The sequence below is a fragment of the Chrysemys picta genome, chromosome 3 (assembly GCF_011386835.1).
Source record: "Chrysemys picta bellii isolate R12L10 chromosome 3, ASM1138683v2, whole genome shotgun sequence".
NCBI classification, from domain to species: domain Eukaryota; kingdom Metazoa; phylum Chordata; order Testudines; family Emydidae; genus Chrysemys; species Chrysemys picta.
In genome coordinates this window covers 96,776,528-96,801,394 of record NC_088793.1, presented here as the reverse complement: position 1 = coordinate 96,801,394, position 24,867 = coordinate 96,776,528, and the positions used below count along the sequence as shown (strand labels likewise).

The 24,867-nt window shown below is 44.3% G+C and overlaps 1 protein-coding gene across 10 annotated transcripts in view; it reads right to left on the bottom strand.

The window, feature by feature from the left end:
* The window catches only part of NCOA7 (nuclear receptor coactivator 7), a 142,162-nt gene that overhangs the window by 80,774 nt on the left and 36,521 nt on the right, over positions 1-24,867 (bottom strand). For 9 of the 10 annotated variants that reach the window (XM_042847982.2, XM_008176217.4, XM_008176206.4 and 6 more), the window contains one exon: positions 15,481-15,610. In XM_042847982.2, coding sequence (XP_042703916.2) covers positions 15,481-15,530 — 50 coding nt within the window. In that variant the 5' untranslated portion in view covers positions 15,531-15,610. Of the gene's footprint in view, positions 1-2,153; positions 4,092-15,480; positions 15,611-24,867 lie in introns of those variants that run through there. The other variant, XM_065588531.1, reaches the window with a different exon arrangement.

Genomic DNA, 24,867 nt, shown 5'->3' with positions numbered 1-24,867 from the left:
CCTTCAATTCTCCCACTCACTGCTCAGCAGGTCTGACTGTGACCTGTGGTTCTTCCCGTTGGGAGTAGTGGTGAACACAGTGACCTAACAGCCTTTTCAAAACAAAAGTATTGTTTAATCTCATCAGGAGGAACAAGGCCTAATCAGAGAAAAGGGTGTGTAACACAATAAAAAGTCTACATGCAGGTCTATGTTACCTAAAGAATAAGCCTAGTTTATCCCAGACACTTCAACCTCTTGGCATTGGCGTTTAATCTGCTCCCCAGCAGTTTGCTGCCTACTCTCCCCAGTCCTTCAGAGACTATCATAGAATCATAGAATATCAGGGTTGGAAGAGACCTCAGGAGGTCATCTAGTTCAACCCCCTGCTCAAAGCAGGATCAATCCCCAACTAAATCAGGGGTTCTAAAACTGGGGGTGGGACCCCTCAGGGGGTCATGAGGTTATTACCTGGGGGGTCGTGAGCTGTCAGCCTCTACCCCAAACCCCACTTTGCCTCCAGCATTTATAATGGTGTTAAATATATTAAAAAGTGTTTTTAATTTATTGGGGGGGTCGCATTCACAGGCTTGCTATGTGCAAGGGGTCACCAGTACAAAAGTTGGAGAACCACTGAACTAAATCATCCCAGACAGGGCTACCTTTTTATCCACACAAACGTCTTTGTTCCAGTTTTTCCTACATGGAGTTGGATTCCCCTGTGGATACAGGCTGGGACCCAGCCCACCCTGCCAAACCAGACTGTTGAGCTCAGCATGGTTAGAGGTAATGACACCTGCATTGTCCTTTAAGTATCGGTAAATGGGAGGTTATCTGAAGCTATTGTCCTTTTCCTGGGTACATGCCACTAACTCCTGCTTGAATTAACACCTTGTAATCAGACAGCAAACAACACAAGAACAATCAATAAGATGGAACATAGAATATTAATTAAATATTACAGATCACTCCCCTGTTCTTCACAGCAACCACTCAGGGGAAGATTTATTTAACAAAAAATGTTTCCTTTGGAATTAATTTGATAGAAACATTTCTACTGTTTTCAGTTTTGCAGAACCTTTTTTTTTTTTTTTGGTGAAAAAACAAAACTTGAGGCCAGATTTGAACCCCAGAATCCAATCCAGAAAGTTATTCTTAAAATACATAGAGTGTGAACACTGTACGGCAGGTTTCTGTGGTTAAACAATAGACTTTGGACACAGCAGTACATGACCTTTCTGGTGAATGAATAAATTGCTATTACAGGAGATACTTGATTAGCCACATCACACTAATGGATAACCTATCATGTTTCATTGGGCAAGCTGGGAGAAGAGAAAATATGCCACTCAGCAGACAAAAAGAGTTTTAGCTATCTGTATTTCCATGACAATAGAACCCACATCACTCAGATGAGTGTCTTTCACAGCTTCTTTGTATTTAAGCACCAAGAAAAGTATTTCATATAAGGCAGTTCTGACACGCAACACAACTATTTTATTTACTTACTTACAGGCATCTGTGTAGTGCTCCCACACCGTGGCATTTGCACACCGTGGCATCTGAGTAACAATTGATATTCTATTTCCCACGTCTATCTAAATGCATAACTTAATGATTTTCAAGCCAAAGCCTCCAGTCTCTGTTGGTTCCCACCAATTTTGATGAGGGGGGTTGGATAAATTCCCACTAAAATAAGGGAAAGATTCCTATTGATTCCTGTATGAGTTAGCTGTGGTTAATTTGCTGCGGGGGGGGGGGGGAACCTTATAAACAGTGATAGGGCAGCAAAAAAACCCTTACAATGACATTTTTATATTATATTATATATCTATATCTAATAAAAACAGAAACCCTCTTCCATTTTCATCCTCCATACATATCAATTAACAAACAAATAAAAAAATCAGCCAACCCAAAATAACCTCCCCTTAAGCCCTCAAACAGATATGGGCGGGGGGGAGGAGGGAATAGGCACAAACTGCTATGTTCCCCAGCACAGACACAGCAAAGCTGGATTAAAAAAACAACTTCTTGCTGGAATGTTGGAAGGTTGCAATGTAATATTACTTTTATTATTAGAATCCAGAACAATAACACACAGTAACCAAAATGAGAGAGAGAGAAAGCAGGCTGCTCCCTAAAACAAAGAGGCACAACTCACCCCAACTTACTATATAGGCTGTCCGTCGGCAGACTGAGTGCTGCTAGGCCAAGATCTCACATGTCCCTGCAGAGCTCCTAGCCCGCAAGTGGAACCAGAAAAAAACCTTGAAATTTATAGTGTCAGCTTACAATTTTAACACAGCTCTTAGTAAATCACACAAACCTTCCCTCTTCATTTCACTTTTAATGAACATCCTTTTCCCATTGGGAACAGTTCCACAATGTGAGTCCTGTAAAAGTTTCCTTGGCAACTGGTATACAATCAGCATAACATCCTGTGGCACATGCACATTATGCTCCACAGATGGGGTCACTGGAAATCCAGCAACATGCATTCATGCAGTAAGGTGTTTTTTTTTTTAATTAAGCCAATAGACATTTAAAAGGATATTTATCTGTTTGTGCCCCCACATGCCTATTATGGAGATATGAGATTAATATAATAAGGAGAATATTATTTTAATTACTTTATATCACCTCACAACAATATAATTAAAAGAATACTCATCCTAGCTTTATTAATCTCACCTTACCACAATATTAATGTTAATTCTCTTCTCTAAGAGGAGTCCCCAATAAACTTTACACTATCCAAATATATTGCACAGAATTATTCTATTAAAAGCCTACATTAGATTCCACTAGACAGACATTTCCCTGGCTTTCCACTCTAGCCTGCCCAACATCTCCCCTTCATTCAGCTCAGTGCCGCAGCAGCTCAATCAGCTCTGGGCACAGCTACCCTCTCATCGGATCTGATGTAACCTGATAAATAAGTGATTTCAGGCTAAATAAATTATAGCTGCTTGCAAAGCTAAGGGAAGTCAGATGCTTTGCCAGAGCATCACGCCTTGCTCCAGACTTCCGTTGCGGAGCCAGCAGTCTTTCTTTTCAGATCAAAACTGGTGCAAACAATTCATCTTGTGTGAAATGTCTTCATAAATCCATGTATCAGCCACCCTGCAGGAAAAGAGCTCTCTGAAATGGCAACAAGTGCCCACACCGATATACATCCTGCAGCAGAAACAGAAAAGCCAAGAAGCTTGGTATCCCTATGCTTAAACTGAATCAAGGCAAACTTGGGGGCTGGCACACTATTTTGTACTTTATTTAAAATAATGAACATGTTCAACTACCACTGAAACACATTATAACAATAATCTTTACTAGCTCTCTCAATTTTCAAAACAAACCTTATTGTAATTCAATTAAACAAACTCAATTATCTATTAAAATGACAAAATACGCTAACTACGTAAGAGAATAAATTAGCAGCATAGGTCATTACAGGAAATTCCCTCCTCTTTAGTGAAAATTAATTACTGATCTGCAGAAACAGTCTTTGCATAATTTGAGTTTTATTTTTTTATAATTTTGATGGATAATGTTTGGTTTTAAGCTTTTTTAATATTTATACATTTAAATGTTTACAGTTGCAAGGAATTGGGAGGATGTCAGACAACAAGGGTGTCAGAAAATAATTATTTAATAACAGATTCAAAAAGTTCAAGCTTTATAACCATTAAAATAGAAATTGTCAACATCACTTGTCAAAATATACAAAGTAAATATCCTTAAATCAAACACTAATAAGTTCTCAAGCAGTATTTTTCTTACTTTGCCTATCTGTAAATTTTGATTATCATCTATGGAAAGACCTTATCAGTTTGTGTGTGTATGGTAAAAATCGACATTTATCAATAAAAATCTGATCCTTCCATGTCTAAGTAAACAGCAGATTCGGATTTCACACACAGTCAGCCATCAGCATCACCAAAAAGGCAGCATGATTCAATGTAAATGGCACTGCACTCATGATACCTCAGTTATGACTGTGATCAAGTCACTGCACCTCTGGACTTCAGTTTCCACATCTGTGAAATGGTGCTAAGGATATTTACCCTCCTTTGTAAAGAGCTTTGAGAGCTATGAACTGAAAAAAGATGTATAAGAGCTCCTTATTATTACTTTAGTAAGACTGAAGAACCCAAAAACTATTATATATATATATATATATATATATATATATATATATATATATATATATATATATATATATATAAACCCTAACAATCTATTTGGAAATGCATAAGATAACCCCAACTTTTGGCTATGTGTACATAGCAGCTGGGGGAGTGTGATTCCCAGCTTGCGTAGACATACACGCGCTAGCTATGCTCCAGCTAGCGTGCTAAAAATCACTGAGTGGCTGGAGTGGCACAGACAGCAGCTCAGACTAGGCACCTCTAAGTACATACATAGGATCTCAGATCGGATGGCCTTGGGCAGCTAGCCCAAGCCACCTCACATGTTACCACAAGCATTCTGATATTTTTATCACATGAACACAAGCAGAGCTAATGCATATAGATCTACCCTAGCTAGGAGTCATACCTCTCAGCTGCAGTGTTGACACACCTTTTCTGTTTACCTAAGAAAAAAAGATTATAACGCATTCAGATCTACATTACCATTACAGCAGGGGTTCTCAAACTGGGGGTCGGGACCCCTCAAGGGGTCGCGAGGGTATTACATGGAAGGTCGCGAGCTGTCAGTCTCCACCCCAAATCCCGCTTTGCCTCCAGCATTTATAATGGTGTTAAATGTATAAAGTGTTATTAATTTATAAGGGGGGGTCACACTCAGAGGCTTCCTATGTGAAAGGGGTCACCAGTACAAAAGTTTGAGAACTACTGCATTACAGCAATCTAATAAATCCCCTCACAGTGGAAGGTTTTTATAAGGATATTTTTACTTTGATTTACAAATCTACTTAATGCCTTCTTTTCTAATGAGTTACAGCTGGCTCTCTTGGGAATTGCTCCTTTAACATTCTCTTAAGGTCACATAACCACAGGTGCCGACTTTCCAAAGTACCAGGGGGGGCTTGACACCCAGCTCTGCCCCAGGCCCCATCCCCACTCCAACCCTTCCCCCAAGACCCCACCGTGCCTCTTCCCGCCCCTGCTCCACCCCGATCCCACCTCTTCCTGCCCAGTTCTGCCCCCTCCCCCAAGTGCGTCGCATCCTCGCTCTTCTCCCTTTGCCCCCGAGCCTCCTGCACGCCATGAAACAGCTGATCACGGCGGGCGGGAGGCGCAGGGAGGGATGGGGAGGTGCTGATCCGCGGGGCCCACTGGCGGTGGGAGGCTCTGGGGGGGGGGGAGAGGCGTTGATGGGGGGCTGCCATTGAGTGCTCAGCACCCACCATTTTTTCCCTGTGGGTGCTCCACGGCGTCGGCACCTATGTACATAACCCATACTTGTTCAAGTAAATCCATATTACAAATCTTTTTTTCCAAATGCAAAATTAGATTCTCTTACTGCATTCCCATCCCAACCACCTCCTCTGCTCTGCCAGTGATGTTCTCCTAATACCAGTTCCACGCATCATTACGCACTGGTCCTGCATATAAAACACTTTCTAAATGGGCAAAGTAGATCACTCACTTTCTCCTCATTCAAATACCTCCTTGAGCAAAAAGGATGGTCTTGTAGTTGAGACATTGGACTGGCACTCAGGAGATCTGGATTCATTTTTGCCCTGCCAAAATTTCTGTTACAACCAGAGGTGAAAGTAAGCCGGTACACCCCGGTATGGCATACTGGTAAGAGCCGGTGCGCCGTACCGGGGCGGCCCGGCTTCTCCAGGCGGCAATTTAAAGGGCCTGGGGCTCCCAGCAGCAGCTGGAGCCCCAGGCCCTTTAAATTGCCGCCAGAGCCCCGCTGCTGGAGCCCTGGAGTAGTGGCAGGGCTCCAGGGGCTATTTAAAGGGCCAGGGCTCCCGCTGCCTCTACTGCCCTGGGCCCTTTAAATAGCCACGGGAGCCCCGCCGCCGCTACCCCAGGGCTCCGGCAGCTATTTAAAGGGTCGAGGCGGTAGAAGCAGAGGGGTCCTTGGCCCTTTAAATAGCCCCCAGAGCCCTGGAGTAGCGGCGGGACTCCAGGGGTTATTTAAAGGGCCTGGGGCTCCCATTGCCTCTACGGCCCTGGCCCTTTAAATAGCCACCAGAGCCCCGCCACCGCTCCGGCAGGCTCCAGCGGCTATTTAAAGGGCCCGGGGTGGTACAGGCAGGGGAGCCCCAGGCCCTTTAAATAGCCCCCAGAGTCCTGCTGCTGGAGCCCTCGGGTAGCAGTGGCAGCCGGTGGCTCCGGCAGCAGTTTAAAGGGCCCGGGGCGGTAGCGGCGGCCGAGCCCTGGGCCCTTTAAACTGCTGCCAGAGCCCCCGGCTGCTGCTGCTACCCTGGCGGGGGAGGGGGAGAGCACTTACCAGTACAGGGCAGGCCGGGGCTGGCTCTGACCCCCCTCATCCTCAACCCTTCCGCCCGAGGCCCCGCCCCTTCCAGGGGCCAGAGCCGGCCCCAACCCAGCCCCGTACCGTTAAGTCCCTATTTCTACTTTCACCCCTGGGTACAACTTTGGTCTCTCTGTGCCAGTTCGTCATTTGTAAAATTATAACAATAATTTCTTGCTCTCACATTTTGTCTGCCTTATCTATTCAGTATGTAAGCTCTTCAGGGCGGGCACTGTCATGCTGTATGTACATACAGTGCCTACCACAATGGAGCCTGATCTTTGGTGGAAACTCTAGATCAGGGATTCTCACAATGAAATTTTTGGTGGCCTCAGAGTGCAGCCACCAACTCTTGCTGGTGGCTGCTCTGACAATTTTTCCTAAAATACTTAATTAACTTTAGGAAAAACAAATAAATATGCACATATGCACATCAACATCATTGTAATGTATTTATTGCTAGCCAGTATGTCTACTACTGAGAAAAGTGATATTTGTATGTTGGCTAATATTTTTTACAGCCTCCCAGCCAGCTAAGTCTGCCGTGAAAAATGATATTAAACATACAAGTATTACTTTTCACAGCAGACTTACACAGCCCCAGCAAGCCCGGGGACAAATTAAGCCCTGGATGGGGAGGTGGATGGATAGTCTGCAGGGGTCAGGGGCGATGAGGGCCCCAGGAAGGAAGATGGGGAGGCAGCGGGGAGCCAGAGCCTGAAGCCCCAGAGCGATAGCCTGATGCCCTGCAGCCAGGGGACGGGACCAGAGCCCGAAGCCCCGTGGCCAGAGCCTGCCACCCCACCATCCCAGGGCTGAATCCTGAGCCCCACCGCCCCTGGGAAGATGGGGAATTCACAGGCTGTCTGTTCCTCCAGCACTGTGTCTCCAGAAGGGGGCCAACCCCTGCTGGCAGCCCCAGCAACCAACACCAAAGTGCCACATCCAGGAGCAACAGGGAAGGTGGGGGCGGCTGCTTTGCCCCCCAATCACTGCCCAGGATGTTGTGGCCACAAGAAAAGCCCAGGGCAGCGGCCATGCATTTGAGAAACGCTGCTCTAGACACTAGTGTCACAGTTCGGGCCAACTGCACCTGTATTCCCCCATCATGGGCCACCAAGGGCACCCATTTTAGGCTCCTGGCTGCTTAGCCGATGTCACCTCTCTTGGGTGGAGACCCATGTCTTTTCCTTCTGACTGTTTTTCCAGGTTGTACAGTTCCCAGCCTAGACTATGATATTTCCAGCAAGCCAGACTTCCTAAAAGGCCAGCACCTGCACTTTTCTTTCTTTCTAGAGACTGTGCCCAGGGTGTTGCCCGCAGTTATAAGTTACCACACAGCTCTTTATAAACAAGCACATTTATTTTTAAGGTGAAACATATTAAAAGAACAAAAGAACCTATACGCATGCTAAAAATCTTATCAGAGGTTATCCCAACTCCAGCCTCAGGATCTGGTGTCCCCATGGCTACAAGTTTATAATTTAGAACCAGAACACAGGCTAGCAGAGTAGCTAGTTTCTTTATATGGCTATTGACTGTTACCTTTGTTAGCAGGTCATTAGCAGACAAAGACCCTTTCCGGCTTAGGGCATACTTTTAAAAGGCTGAGTTTTTGCATAACCAAAGGTGGAAAATTTGCTTTAGTCTTTTTTAAGGTATTTTCCAGGAAATTCACTTAACACTTATTGTTCCAAAAGTCCATTTTTGTCTGGCACATTTTTAATATAGCTCTTTGAACTTTCAGGCCTTACTCCCTCCACCCCATTGCCCCTGCTAGAGAGGTTGCATGCAATCCCAGCCCACAATCCACAATAACACATAAACTTCGCATTTAACACAGAGGACCCCAAATATATTTTAATTCAGTGTAATAAGTTTTTCCAAGGATATGCAGGAAACTGCCAAATTTGTTATTTAGCATAACACCACCAAATATTTAAGACCCACTACTATCATGAAGCCTATGATTGTAGTGGGTCTTAAATATTTGGTGGTGTTATGCTAAATAACAAATATGGCTTTTCTGATTTTTGATATAAAAACCTAAAACTCTCACCAGCTTTTCATTTAAAAAAAATCATAAAAATTTCACTTGACATTAAAATTTTCTATGGAAACATTCATTTTGGGAAAAAAAACAATTTTCCAAGAAAATATGCCGCAATTATATTTTTTGACCATCTCTAAAAAGCTGGAAGAAAATATGGCCATAGCAGTAGCAGTGTTCTGCACTAGTACATAATATATTCTGCTTTTCTTCCCTGCATAAATTACTCACACCCATAACCATTTGCAGGATCAGAACCATATTCTGCATTTTTTAGAAATCTTATTAGGGTTGTCTAGCTCTGCCTTTGGCAGCATTAATACTATGAAAGCTTTCCATGGTAACAAAAATGTTGCTCATTCTGAAACAAGTTGAGATGTGATAAGCAACCCATATTTTGTTTAGAAAGAATGAAAAACTTCTACTTTTAGTAGCCATATTGGACACACACAAAATCTGAGAAATTTTCAAAATTAGTCAGAAGTGTTGTGATTTAATATCATAACATATGAGTTAAGTAATTAAAGCCATTTTATGCAAATACCTGTTACAAGCAAGTTGCACTAAAAAGCCTTGTATTTTTTTTTTTTAAATCTTATTTTAAAAAAATGTTTTCCTTTGGACAGTGACTGGGTTTGCTCCAAATTTCAGCCTAAAGAAGAAAACCTACCCAACTACCAGAATGGATAAGAAAGCAAAAATTTAGGTATTGTTAAGGTGTCAAGTGAGCTTGGTTCTTTATAAGTAGGGTGACCATAAGTCCCGTTTTTAAGCCCTGTCCCGGCTGTCCCTACTTTTCTGACAAAACTGGGCATTTGTCCCGTTTGCAGTGGGGTGCGACCCCTAGCAAGGTGCGGAAAACGTGTGGGGCAGAGGGCCAAGCAGCAACACCAGCCCCAAGCGGGAGGGATGGCTTGGGAGAGCGACTTGCTCAGGCCTGCCCTGTGGGTGTGTGGGCAACAGGGGGGTCTCGGGACGGCCCCGTGCTCGGGGGGCTTGGACCAAACCCGCAGGGGAAGGGGGACCTCAGGCTGGCCCACACAGGCAGGAAGGGCTCTGGCCAGCCGCACAGCGGGTGGGGGGGCAATGGGGGGCCTCGGGCTGGTCCATGGGGTGTCCCATTTTCCCTATGGAAAGAGACAATCTCTGTGCTTACAATCTAAATAGACAAACACAAGACACACTGGGACACCCAGAAGGCTAATGTTAATTTAAGGCTTTCTGGGGTGTAATTCTATCCCACACTAGCCTGCCATGCACTCAGTGTCAGTGTGGACGCTGCTGCCACATACTAAAAGTTCCCTAGTGCACTTTAATGTCTCCTGCTTTACAACAGGAGGAGATTAAAGCACACCAGGGAACTGTTGTTGTGCAGCAGCAGAGTCCACACAAGTATTAAGTGGTCAGCAGCAGACTAGTGTGGACTAGTGTAGACTTATCCCCCAGCTTGCCATGAACTAAATGTTTGTGTAGACAAGCCCTTCGGGTGATTCTCTCCTATCCAATTCAATGGCAAAACTCTCACTGACTTCACTAGTGCAGCTTCAAGCTCCTACAGCACATTCCTAAATCCTATTGAGTCAATGGGATTTAATCACATGCTTAAATGTAAGCACATGCTTAAGCACTTTCCTAACATAGGGTCTTTATTATTATTATTTTAATCATTCATAATTATACAAGTATAAAAGTCAAATTTTAAGACCTTAGCCAACCACTAATTAGTGGCTGGGGGGCTAAGGAAAAAAAAATCCTTCCTCCCTGGGCATGCTATTGCATAATTGTTCATTACAGGAGTTTTAAGCCTTACACTGAAACATCTGGCATGGGCCACTGTCAGAAACAGGATACCACACTAGATGGACCAATGGCAATCCCTAGTGAAGGGTGTGAAATTTTTAGGACAGCAAATTTATTGGCAAGGGATAATATTTTTGGTACAGATATACATTTCCACAGGAAGTATTTCAGTTTCCTGCCGAAACAGGTTATTCTTGCATGCACATAATTTACAGTTGCAGACCAGTCTGATGCAATCTCTGTTGGATGAGATCTACAGGCATATTGCCCTGCTTGTCGGGAACAGTCCCGTTTTTGGGGACTTTTTCTTATATAGGCGCCTATTACCTCTCACCCCCTGTCCCGTTTTTTCACAGTTGCTATCTGGTCACCCTACCATTATCATGTGCGAAAATGGCCTTAAAGATTTTATTCCAAAATAAGAGATCTTTCTATCTGCTTGTTTTATTAGATTAAAAAAAATATCAGGTATGGATTTCCCTCTTTTTCCCCATATCCTTTTGGCATTCTCTAGCAGACTGGGAACAACCAGAGGCTGAAGCCTGAGGCTGGGGCTACACTCGAAACTCCAAAACGCTGCCGCGGGAGTGCTCCTGCGGCAGCGCTTTGAAGTGTGAGTGTGGTCGCGCGCCAGCGCAGGGAGAGAGCTCTCCCAGCACTGCAGGTACTCCACCTCCACGAGGGGATTAGCTTACAGCGCTGGGAGTGCGGCTCCCAGCGCTGGGGCATTGTTTACACTGGCGCTTTACAGCGCTGTAACTTGCTGCACTCAGGGGGGTGTTTTTTCACACCCCTGAGCGAGAAAGCTGCAGTGCTGTAAAGCACCAGTGTAGCCATAGTCTGAGCTGCAGTGATTCAAGTCCCCAGCTGAGGGGAGATAAAGATCTTGAGTTAATTTAATTTACTATGGGAGTACAGGAAAGTTTGTTTAAGGTCAACATTCTACCCCCACCACCCACCCCCATCCCCTTTCAATTGAATGCCAGGGGAGCTGCAGCTCAAGTTTTAGGGTTCTGCAATGTCACATTCACAGTCCTCCTAAAGTTTGCAAAGTCCTCCAGGGGAAAAAAAAAAAGGGAAGTCAGGACCTGATCATTCTAATGTGTGAAGAAAAATCAAACAAATGTAGAACTGTATGTTGATTTTATATATCACAAAGAGCAGTAAAGGATATACGTGATATGGGGATTTGGCTTGGTTTACAATTCAGTCTTCATGCCTCTTCTTATTAGGTTGCCATCATAGCACTACCAAAGCTTGTATTCCACTGCAAATATTGTTAGGTAAATTGTGGCTTCCCAAAATATTTGACTGAATGAGAGGCTAACAACAACAAAACAAAAGAAACAAGCCAAAAACACCCCACAACCCTACCACAACTCAGTACTACTAAATGTTTATTACATTGCCATTTCTCAATGCTAGGATTTAAACAGCTTCATCTTGAATTTAAATTTCATGGAGGTCAACAGAATTGTTTGTGGGGTTCCCTACTGCAATTTGGCTGCACCTAGTTTTCTGTAAGGTGAAGTTAACAGGACAATAGTACACTGGGAAGGCTATTTTCAAAACTGAAAAAATAAAACTGCAATATTTTAAAATTAAAATCTTAGATTCTGCAAAGTACAGAAAGAGCCTAAAACTGAGGGATCAAACAAGTCTTGCCCTATTGTTTTCTGCTGCCCTCCCTTATGTTTTGAGGGCCATTAAGATGTAATGCTATTTAACTACCCCAATGACAGGATCAGTTAAATTGTGCAATAATTACATAACCTTAAAGATCTCCAGGGACAGCTCCAAGACCCTTCCTATGGTGGAGGAAAATGAAGACATAATATATTATGACTACTATACCACCAACTCTTATCAGAAATGTACAGACTTCTGCATCAAAGCTGCATTACGTACACTGTTTACACACTAAAGGAGGGATAAGTTCAATTTTTTCTAATGCGTTCTTTTTAAAGACAGATAAAAGTCACCAAAGGTCCCCCTTACAAAGGCAAATAGAAGGTCATTGTATGCTTATTACATAACAAGTTAGTATTGCACATATCTTTCAGGATAAACAATTTGTGAAAATCAGCTATGAAATCTCTAATGTACCACAGTATGTTTTGAAATTAAGTAATCAAACACTTTTTACTCTGTATGTTTATAATGGTGCCCCAACAGAATTCAAAATACTCTTCATTCTAACTTTCTCCCTTCTTCCCTTTGATAAATTTCTTTACACTAAACTTGGACTATTCCCTGGTCTCTCTTCCTTCACTCCCTTCTCACTGTGCATGGTGACTAGACATCAGGGCAGGCTCCAAGTTTTTTGCCGCCCCAAGCAAAAAAATTTCCTGCGCCCCCCCCGGCCCCACCCCAACTCCGCCCCTTCCCTGCCCCATTCCAACCCCTTCCCCAAATCCCCGGTCCCGCCTCCTCCCTAGGCGTGCCGCATTTCCCCTCCTACCCGGGGAAAAGCGGAGTGCTCGGGGGAGGAGGCGGAGGTGAGCTGGGGGGGGAGGGGAGTGGTTCCTCCCCCCCCAGGGTTACTTCCTGCGGCCCTCCCCGTGCCCTCCACCGCCGCAGCTCAACTCCGATCCGCCTGCTCCCCTGAGAGCTCTGCCGCCGCTCCGCTTCTCCCCCCTCCCTCCCAGGCCGCCACTCAGGGGAGCAGGCGGAGCGGAGGTGAGCTGCGGTGTTCGGTGGGGGACGGTTCCTCTGCCCCCCACCATAGTTACTTCCTGCGGCCCTCCCCCACTGCCGCAGCTCACCTCCGCTCAGGGCCGGCTCCCGGCTTTTTGCGCCCCAAGCACAAAAAAAAAAAAGGAGCCGGATTACCGCCCTTTGGAAAATGCCGCCCCAAGCACATGCTTGGAGTGCTGGTGCCTAGAGCCGGCCCTGCTAGACATACAGCACTGAGAATCTCCTCTCTTCCAGAAAATGGCCCAAATGACCCAAATAAATACTCCCACTATCCCCGCATCTAGTAACAATGTTTGTTCTGCACTCCTATAAGGTACCTACTCAGTGAAGGCACCGATATCAGTATAAACTCACTAAGACTGCACAAATCACTGTTGTTGCTTGGACTGCCCTGAAAAAAAATCTGTATGTTGGGAACGTAGTCCTGTGACTGATTGCACAACTAGTGTTTAGGTAGTTCTTATACGCACTCTTACCCTGTCTTACACAAAGGATATCACAGAAATACAAAGAGCTCCATGCTGATAATGTAAAACCTCACCTATAGTTCAGAAATCAGAAGGACACAGTTCCCAGGCTAAGTGCTGCCTCAATACCTCCTAAAACCTTCACGTTCCATGCCCACTTCCATAACAGATTTTTTATGCAGAAATTAGATAACTGCAAACTGTCACACTTCTCAGATTTACACATACAATAAGATCTATTCTTAATAAATGCAACAGCAGTATGATGTGAGCAATGAACTGCGGATACCACCTATCCACATTAGAGGATCTTCTCAGTTTAGCAAAGCCCCTAACAAAAATATAAGAATTTCTTATACTGCTGTTTGTGCAATTCTAGACATTCTTCAATGTCTGAAAGCTAAAGCCATTGTGCCAGGGATTCAAAATATTAAAAGTAGATTTCATTAAAAAAACACCCTAAAAAGTTATATAAAACTTTATATAGTTATACAAAAGCTCTGGAGTGATGTATTGATATAAGGCACGCTAGCAGGCAGAAAACCGGCTACAATCATTATTTGTACAATAATTATTTAATGTCAGTAGATGCTGAGATTCAAAAAGGTAAAACTTTATAGACATTAAAACACAAACTGTCAACAGCCAATGTCAAAATATACAAGGTAAATATCCCTAAATCAAACTGTAATAAGAGTTTTCTTATTAGCATTTTTCTTACTATGCCTATCTGTAAATTTTGATTATTATTGACAGAAATATTTTTTCCTCGGTTTCTGTACAGTGAAACAGACATTTACCGATAACAATCTAATCCTTCCAAGCCTAACAATAATTAAGTACAGACTGGAGAGGGAAGGTGTTAAAGCACCTCTGTGGTGGATTTTCCTTCCCAGTAATGTTACAGCAGCTATTTTTATATCTCTGTTTGAAAGCAGAGTGAAGAATTTTACTCTCATATTTTTCAAACAGACTAACTGAGCTTTGGCACTTTTTCTCCCATACAGCTCATCATGGATGACTATTTATAAAATGTTTATTATATTAACAAAGAATTAATTTCCCAGCAACTCATTTTTATCCTTAAAAATCACATGCCATGGCTCCCAGATAATAAAAGTAGTTGGCAAAAATATAATGCTGTCTTTATAAACAGTAATATAATCTAACTACTAGAGTAGTTTATAAGTATTAGTATAGAACAGGGGTAGGCAACCTATGGCACAGGTGCCGAAGGCGGCACGCAAGCTGATTTTCAGTGGCACTCACACTGCCTGGGTCCTGGCGACCGGTCCGGGGGGCTCTGCATTTTAATTTATTTTTAAATGAAGCTTCTTAAACATTTTGAAACCTTATTTACTTTACATACAATAATAGTTTAGTTATATATTATAGACTTATAGAAAGAGACCCTCTAAAAAGGTTAAAATGTATTACTGGCATGCGAAACCTTAAACTAGAGTGAATAAATGAAGACCCGGCACACCACTTCTGAAAGGTTGCCGACCCCTGGCATAGAACATCATCTTATCTTTCAAATTATTAGGGTGATGGTCTCCCATAATTTATCCACCTTCCCACTATGAGACTGTACTGCTGAATCGTTCTCTCTTTAGGAATCTGAAGTTAACAAACTTCTGTTGTGTTGCAGATTTACAGTCACTGCAGCTTTATCCAGTTCACCTTAAACAGGAGCCAGGCAAGTTGCTGAACAGGAGCCAGGCAAGTTGCTGATATGAGATTCAAAGCATATTACAACTAAATTCAGGAACAGCTCTGTACTGTAAGTAACATTTATAACTGGTATTGCAGTGCTGCCTCCATTACCAAGAAACAGCAGGAAAAGGACAACAAATCATTACTCAAACTCAAGGGGGGAAAGCAGATAGAAATCCAGCTCCCACTGAGGCACCTGTGGATTCATAATGCACTAGATTATCATTTTAAAATATGAAAAACAAGCCTATTTCCGATGGCAAAGTCCACAGGTACATTTTTATCAGCACTGAAATAATAATGCACACTTACCGGGCAAAATAGCCTTGTCTCCGCTCCTTCTTCTCCTCCTTAGTCTCCATGGTATACAATGAAAAGTGCCAGGTGAGCGTTTGGGGTGTGTTTCTCTTTTTCACAGCGCCTCATACCCATGTATAGTTCCCTGTATTTATCATTTAAAAGCAAAAAGGAAGTTCATAAATCAAAATGTCAATAACTTCTGCAGCAATTTACAGTGCGGAGATAACATACACAGCCTCATGACAAATGGCAGTAAACTTTAACCAGTGAAAACATGTCACATGATACGGACCTATTGTACCAAAAACACAAGACTGTGAATACGGTTGGGCAAGTCACTGCAGAAAAATCATATCTGAGATTTGTTTGTTTTTGTTCTTTTTTTTTCTGAGGGAGAATCAGAGGGAATCTGAAGAGAGTCTGATATGCAAATCAGTGACAGCATTTAAAGTGACATACTACAGGGGATTAATTCAAAGCGCTGTAACAATGTCTTAACAGCTTGTAAATATTTTATCCTTTACAGATTGGTAAATTGGTTGTATATACCAAAAAAGCCCACTCTTCCTTTGTTTCCCAGTTATGACCATAATGATCCCAAACTGCCTAGAAATCCTATAATACGAGAAGCAAAACCTGAAATAATAATTTAAATTGAATTTACTGAAAAATGCTGACAAAAGCAACAAACCAGAAAGTTTGAGTAGGGGCCCACTGCCAATTCAACTTGAAATAGTAAAAAGCAATCTGTTTTATCTGTAACAGCACAGGTATTATTTTTCATTCCTCGTTAAACCAATATGGAAGATCACAAATAACGATGGTACAGGTTGAACCTCTCTAGTCCGGCATCCTTGGGACCTGACCGGAGCTGAACTAGAGAATTTGCTGAACCACGAGAAGTCAATGCAGAGTTCCATTGGGTCTCCATAGGCATGGGAAGTAGGGGTATGGGAGGTGCTGCAGCACCCCCAGGCTTTGCGCCCAGCACACCTGCGTCCCGGTCACCGGCCCCCTGCCTGGGGGCTCCAATGCCAGTCCCAGGTCCCAGCCGCCAGCCCCTCGCCCGGGGTCCTAGCCGCCAACCCCAGGTCCTCTCCCTCCCTTCCAGAGCTTGAATGCCATGAATCAGCTGTTCATGGCGCTCCGGAAGAGTTGGGAGGAAGGAGGAGGAGTTGGGGTCACCAGTGCGCAAGAGGCGCGGGCGGAGGGTGGCAGAGTGGAGAGTTTGGCACCGGTGGAGGCTCTGCACTCACTGATTTTTCCCCATGGGTGTTCCAGCCCTGGAACACCCACTGAGTCGGTGCCTATGTCGGACCATGGATGTTGCCAGACCAGGGAGTGACGGATTAGAGAGGGTCAACCTGTATGGTGCTTGCAGATGAATTGTAACCACCTCGAACAAGGAACCAGTGACTTTTCTGGGATGTATGAGAAATGAAAAATATACCTAAAGAAGATCACGATAACATCCAAAGTTTTAAACTATTGCAGATTAACATATCAGTTTTGGCTAGATATCTGTTTATGTCATTATACATTGGCATCACAGCTTCTTTATACAATGCAGGACCAAGGCACTTTTAAGCCAGAGGGTAGGATTTTCAAATGGGCTCTGCACTACAGCTGGGCAAAATATTAATTGGAGCAGGGGTTTGAACACAGGGGTCCTCCCCTCCCACTAACCGCCAGGCTAGAGAGTAATTCTCAATGAATATTTATTTATTTACACAAAATGAAACCACTTCTACGAAAGAGGTTCAGAGACACCTATCCCAGGCTAGTCAACAAATAGCTTGGTGGTTAGGGCATTCCCCTGTGACATGGGAGACCCAGATTTAAATCCCTGCTCCAGACTTGGAACGTGAACCTGGGTCTCCCACATCCAAACTGAGTGCCCTAATCTCTAAGCTATTAGATATGGGGGAGGCCTACACTGCTACTCAGCACTGGTCTAACGCTGCTCCTGCTGAAGTCAATGACAGGCCAATGCCATGCGCTTTTGAAAATCCCATCCAAAGCGCCACTGGAGCAACTCTTTTTCCAAGAGGCTATTCTGATGGACATATGCTCATTTTCTCACACACACATACACAGATGGAAGTAGTAATTTAATTGGGAGTAACTTTCCTGCACACTAGATTAGATTTTAAGGCCAGAAGGGACCATTAGATCATCTAAGTAGTCTGATTTCCTCTATAATACAGGCCGTAGAATATCATCCAGTTACTCCTGCATTGAGCCCAATAACTTGGGCTTAGCTAAAGCACATCTTCTATCAAGAGATGGAGAATCCATCACCCCCCTTAGTAATGGGAGACATAGAAATGATTTTCCATGTAAGCAACAGAAAATTTACCCCTTAGCATAATCTGTTCCCACCAGTTTTGTTTTTGCATTAAAATCACACTCCTCAAACTAGCAGGCATCTATCAAAGTAAATGTAATACCAAAGAAGAAGGTATTTGGTAGAGTGTAATATTATATTCTATCAAAACATGTGGAATAATTTCCCCATCCCCATATAATGAGCTCTGAACATCATCAGCCCATGTTCCTCAACATGTACAGCATCAAAATGCACTTTCTATTCTTACAAATTCTTTGTGGTTAACTGAACATATTCCAAATTAAAATCTTCTTTCTATACAGTTATCTTATTTAGTGGTCATCATTGGAGTCTGTAACAGCAATCATTATAAACCCTAAATTGAATTAGATAGATTAGACAGGTTTACCATTTTAAAAAATGCTGAAAAATCCCAATCAAGTGCTCTGCAAACTAAAAGGTTGCAGTCTTCAGTAGGATACTAGGATCTATGGCCTTGGCTACACTTGCGAGTTGCAGCGCTGTAAAGCCGCCCCCAGCGCTGTAACTCACTCCCCGTCCACACTGGCAAGGCATTTGCAGCGCTGTATCTCCGTGGTTGCAGCGCTGCATGTACTCCACCTCTCCAAGAGGAATAACGAGTGCAGCGCTGCCGGCGCCAGTGTGCAGTGTGCAGCTGCAGCACTGTGGCGCCAGTGTGGCCGCCCAACGCGCTGTGAATGGCCTCCAGAATTATTCGGCAGTATCCCACAATGCCTGTTCTAGCCACTTTGGTCATCAGTTCAAACTCTACTGCCCTGGCCTCAGGTAACCAACCATGTGACCCACCCTTTACATTCCCCGGGAATTTTAGAAATCCCCTTCCTGTTTGCTCAGCCTCGCCTGGCGCGGAGTGCTATCAGCAAATCTTTCCAGGTGACCCATGCCTCCACGTGCCAAGCGAGCCCCAGCATGGAGCAATGGCGAGTTGCTGGACCTTATCAGTGTTTGGGGGGAGGAAGCTGTACAGTCCCAGCTGCGCTCCAGCTGTAGGAATTACGATACCTTCGGGAAGGTATCAAAGGACATGATGGAAAGGGGCCAGGACCGGGACGCCCTGCAGTGCAGGATTAAAGTGAAGGAGCTGCAGAGTGCCTACTGCAAAGCCCGCGACGCAAACGGCCGCTCGGGTGCTCCCCACACGACATGCCGATTCTACAAAGAGCTGAATGCGATACTTGGGGTTAACCCCACCTCCACTCCGAGCATCACCATGGACACTTCAGAGCCGGTGTGGGGGCGGGAGGAGGAAGAGGAGGAGGAGGAAGAAAATGGGAGTGATGGTGATGGGCCAGATGGAGACACCCCAGAATCCCTGGAGCCATGCAGCCAGGAGCTCTTCTCGAGCCAGGAGGAAGGTAGCCAGTCGCAGTGGCCGGTACTTGGTGGAGGACAAACAGAAGAGCAGGTTCCCGGTAAGCGTTTTTTTTTTCGGGAAGGAATTTTTTCGGTGCGGGCTCTTTGGGAGAGGAGGGTTAGGCATGAATGCCTAGATGCGGAATAGTGCATTGATGTGGTTTATCACATCGCAGTAATCGGCCTCGGTAATCTCCTCGAATGTCTCATCCAGAACGTGTGCAATGCGCTTGCGCAGGTTTATCGGGAGAGCCACCGTGGTCCTTGTCCCAGCCAGGCTAACGTGTCCGCGCCACTGTGCCGTGAGGGGTGGGGGGACCATTGCTGCACACAGGCAAGCTGCATATGGGCCAGGGCGGAAGCCGCATTGCAGTAGAAGACCCTCCCTTGCTTCCCAGGTCACCCTCAGCAGCGAGATATCGTCCAGGACGAACTCCTGTGGAAAATGTTGGGACAGTGTTCAGTGTAGGTGCCCCCTGAAGCTGTTGGCTCTCCCCAAGGCGCAGAAACCCAGAGGACAGTGCAGCCCTGAAACAATCAGTCCCCTTTACTCACCATTTTGAGGCTCCCATAGGACATGTGTGCTCTGTTTCGGACGGGAAAATTATGCTATTGTGTAGACCCTGTGTGTTTTCTACTCCTTAAGTGCGGGGGGAATCACTACTTTGTCTGGTATAAACAATGCTGCCTCTGTTAAATGTTGCATTTTGCCTATACAGCTGCATCAACCTTGAGACCTCAGCCGTCCCTCTTATCGCCTGCTCAGAGACTGCAAAGACTCAGGAAGAGACCGCGAAAAAGCAAAGAAGACATGCTGCAAGAAGTGATGCGGCAATCTATTAAAGAGAATGAGAAAGCACAGGACTGGAGGGAGAGAGAAAGCAGGATCCGCCAGGAAAACGCAGCGCATCGACGGCAGCAAAGCACAGATCGGCTCATAAGCATCCTGGAGTGCCAAGCAGACGCTATCCAGGAGCTGGTAGCCATGCAGAAAGAGGAGCAGTACTGCAAACGCCACCCCTCCCACAGCCCTTGTCCCCAAACTCTTTCCGTTGTGCCCCACTGTCACCTCCAACCCACTTTCCCCAACTTCCGTGTTCTTCACGCCACCCGCTGCCTCCAACACCAGTATCTTCACCACCCAGCCCTGAAAACCACGACCCTTACCCTCTGCACTCAACCCCCATCACCATGCAGTATAGCTGTCCTGAAGTGCAGCACTCACTGCACAGCACACCAGACAGGACATACACGAATCTGTGATTGTACCGTTCCCCACTCCACCCCCTTGTTTCTTTTCAATAAATAATTTCTTTTTCTTTTCAATAAATGGATTCTTTGGGTTTGAAAACATTCTTTATTATTGCATAAAGTAAAAGACTCCTTAGTCCAGGAAATAAACAGGCACTGCAAGTCTGCTTAGCAAACACTGATTCCTAAAGATTGGAACTACTGCACTTCACTCCCGTGCAGGGCACCAGATATCACTGCTGGTTTTCAGCCTCAAATTGCTCCCTCAAGGCATCCCTAATCCTTGCAGCCCCGCACTGGGCCCCTGTAATAGCCCTGCTCTCTGGCTGTGCAAATTCAGCCTCCAGGTGTTAAACCTCAGAGGTCCATGCCTGAGTGAAGCTTTCACCCTTCCCTTCACAAATATTACGGAGGGCACAGCATGCGGATATAATCGCGGGGATGCTGTTTTCGGCCAAGTCCAGCTTCCCATATAGAGATCGCCAGCGGGCCTTTAAATGGCCAAAGGCACACTCCACAGTCATTCGGCACCGGCTCAGCCTGTAGTTGAATCGTTCCTTGCTGCTGTCAAGGCTCCCTGTGTAGGGTTTCATGAGCCACGGCATTAACGGGTAAGTGGGATCTCCAAGGATCACAATGGGCATTTCAACTTCCCCTACCGTGATCTTCCGCTCTGGGAAAAAAGTCCCGGCCTGCATATTCCTGAACAGCCAAGTGTTCCGAAAGATGCGTGCGTCATGCACCTTTCCAGGCCAGCCTGTGTTAATGTCAATGAAACGCCCACAGTGATCCACAAGCGCCTGGAGAACCATAGAGAAATACCCCTTCCGATTAACATACTCGGATCCTAGGTGGGGTGGTGCCAGAATAGGAATGTGCGTCCCATCTATCGCCCCTCCACAGTTAGGGAACCCCATTTGTGCAAAGCCATCCACTATTTCCTGCACGTTACCCAGAGTCACGGTTCTTCTGAGTAGGATGCGATTAATGGCCTTGCAAACTTGCATCAACACGATTCCAACGGTCGACTTTCCCACTCCAAGCTGACCGACCGGTAGCTGTCTGGAGTTGCCAGCTTCCAGATTGCAATAGCTACCCGCTTCTCCACTGGCAGGGCAGCTCTCAATCTCGTGTCCTTGTGCCGCAGGGTGGGGGCGAGCTCCTCACACAGTTCCATGAAAGTGGCTTTTCTCATCCGAAAGTTCTGCAGCCACTGCTCGTCATCCCAGACTTCCATGACTATGTGATCCCACCTCTTGGTGCTTGTTTCCTGAGCCCAAAAGCGGCGTTCCATGGTGCTGAGCATGTCCGTGAATGCCACAAGCAATTTCGTGTCATACGCGTTATGCGGTTCGATAGCATCGTCGGACTCCTCACCCTCACTGTCACTTTGGATCTTAAGGAATAGTTCGACAGCCAAACGTGACGTGCTAGCGAGACTCGTCAGCGTACGCCTCAGCAGTTCTGACTCCATTTCCCGCAGGCAGATCGCGCTGCACAGAAACCGTTGAAAGATGGCGCCAAAGGTGGACGGAAACAAAGGGATTTCTGGGATGCGAAGCGATGCATCACGGGGCATTGGGACAGGACCCAGAATCCCCCGCAACCACGCCCTCTTCCCACAACCCAAGGCGCCAGAATGAGAAAAGGTGCTCTGTGGGATAGCTGCCCATAATGCACCGCTCCCAATAGCACTGCAATTGCTGCAAATGTGGCCACGACAGTGCGCTGGGCAGCTGTCAGTGTGGACAGACTGCAGCGCTTTCCCTACTCAGCTGCACGAAGTCAGGTTTAACTCACAGCGCTGCACATCTGCAAGTGTAGCCAAGGCCTATGTGACAGTAGCATAGGAAAAACACCATAACATGCCATTCTGTCCCAGATACTTAGGGTCCAATTATGCAAGATGCTGAGTGCCTCCTGAAAAATTAGGAGCATGCTTACATCCAGCCTCTTTGGGAGGCCCTGAACAGCTTTCAGAACCAAGTCCTAAATACTTAGATGCTTAAATGTAAGGCAACAACAGTCACTTTTTTTGCTTGTGCTGTATTTAGAGTCAAGCCTGCACTTGGAGTTCAAGTGCCATCTATCCAGTAAATTTCAAGAAGTTCAAGTGCAGAAGGAGCCTCCTCTTCTTCTCGAACTTTGACCACCCATCAGGTAGTAAAAACAAAAACATTCTGTGCAGAGTGTCACATAGCAAATCTACGCATGAGAATGTAAGTCAAGAGGCTACAATTTGCTTCCCATTTCAGCTCCATACAACACAAACAAAAGCAGCAGAATGTATCCCTTCAGGCAACTTCAAAATCAAGATTAAATACAATAGAAGTGCAGTATTCTATTCAGGATAAATGGACTACCCTGAAAATGGGAACATAATATATAACGTAAAAGTGAAGTGAGGGCATTCACATAAAATTGAGGAATTCTTAAAAGAGAAGTAAAGTGTTTGTTCTTTTTTGTCTTATTGTACTGAGAGGGAAATAATGAGCTCATCTCAAACATTGTTAAGAAGTTCTTCTATTGTTTTGTTTAGTTTTAAATCTTAGCTCGCTTTCTCTGAAAGAAATTTGAGTAATTCCAGAGAAAATACTAATGCATCTTAAAGGTATGTTGTAAGGTTAAAATCTGTACTTAACAAAAAATTCTGTCTTAATGTTACTATAGAAACAGATACTAAAAATGCACATTTTAAAAAAATCTAATTTAGTTTTCACCATTTATGTTTGGCGTTTTTGCGCTTCACTTGAACAAGGAAAACAAACTAGGCGAGAGGTTCTGAAACTTTTTCATAGCACGGATCACATTACAATAGCGATATTGTCTCATGGACCATCTCCCATCATGACAACATAACACTCTACAATAATTACTACCAAAAAATAATAGTTGGGAAAGAAAAGCTTCAGTTTCTGTTTCTCATGCATTAGTTCAATGCTGCAATGATTTGATTACAAACACTACAGGGGAATGTTTAGTTCTAAATAATACACATTTTTACTTGAAATTTAAAAACATTTGAAAATTCTTTAATACATTTTTATAACTTTTATTAAATAAAGAAACCCCATATTTTTCACTGTAACAGATAGTGTCCCTTCAATACTGTCAGAAAAGAGATTAGATTAATTTAGGTTAGGACAGATATTTAAAAATCCACCTCTTGTAGTAACATTTTCTGTACTACAGATAAGGATTGGATCATGAAGCTTCTATGGAGGTCCAAAGATAATATTTTTATTAGGGAGAAAGATACTCATATTCTCAAATACTGCCAGCCAGGACCGCCCAGAGGATTCAGGGGGCCTGGGGCAAAGCAATTTCGGGGGCCCCTTCCATACATAAAAGTTGCAATACTATAGAATACTATATTCTCATAGGGGCCCCTGCGGGGCCTGGGGCAAATTGCCCCACTTGCCACCCCCCCCTCCCCCACCCCCGGGCGGCCCTGCTGCCAGCATGGCCCAGGCTCAAAAACACAAGTATGACAGAGTTGAATTTCTCTTTATAGGTATTTCAGGTTCAGTATTATTTCCTACTAAAATGTACTTTTCAAAAGATGGGAGAAAGTTTCTATTTAAGGACTCTGATGATGCTAGGGTTTTTTTGATTTGTTTTGTTTTGTTTTTTGGACACAGTTTTCGAAAGAGGGAAGATCTGGTTGAATGATCTCATACACTCGCTCTCAAGATGAATTATTGCTAAACTCCATGTTGAGAACAATTAAATCAGTGTTAAATAACATAGTCAAATAAAATATATACCAATATGAAATATTTAAAACTATACTACAAATTTGAGTTAGTTATGTGTTTAGGCTTCTTGCTTTTGGTTTATTTTATTAATACCTAAATAGTCCTCTAACCCCTTTTAACTGAGTCTTAGGGACTCTTATTTTCTTCCTTCTTTTCACCTCTCAATCTATCAAGATGAACTGATTGATTTTAAACAACAAATTAATTAAACATTAAGAACATTTTGTTATTTGTGTTCCAAGTCATTTGTTTTCTTTAAATAAGTCTGTTTGGTGCACACCAGGGTAACAACCTATAATCACTTTTTGACTGGCTCTGTGGCAGAGTTCTCAAGCATCAAGTACTATTTTCCTGAGCTGTGCACATTGCTGATGGTATATTCAACAATATTAGTTCACAGATGAGCATGAAACAGATTCTGGTATTTTGATATGACATTCAGTTTATCTGGTGCTTTATCTGGTGCTTGTCACTTTGTGCAACAAGTTTAAGAATCACACACATGAAAAATGTCACCACACACAGACACATCCCACAGAGAAACTGTGAAAATCTAAGGCCACATCTCCACTACAAAGTTAAGTTTGACTGTATGTAAGTCGACATCGAGCCTCCGATTTAAGCAAGTCGATCTTGCGTGTCCACACTATGCTCGTTGTGTCGACA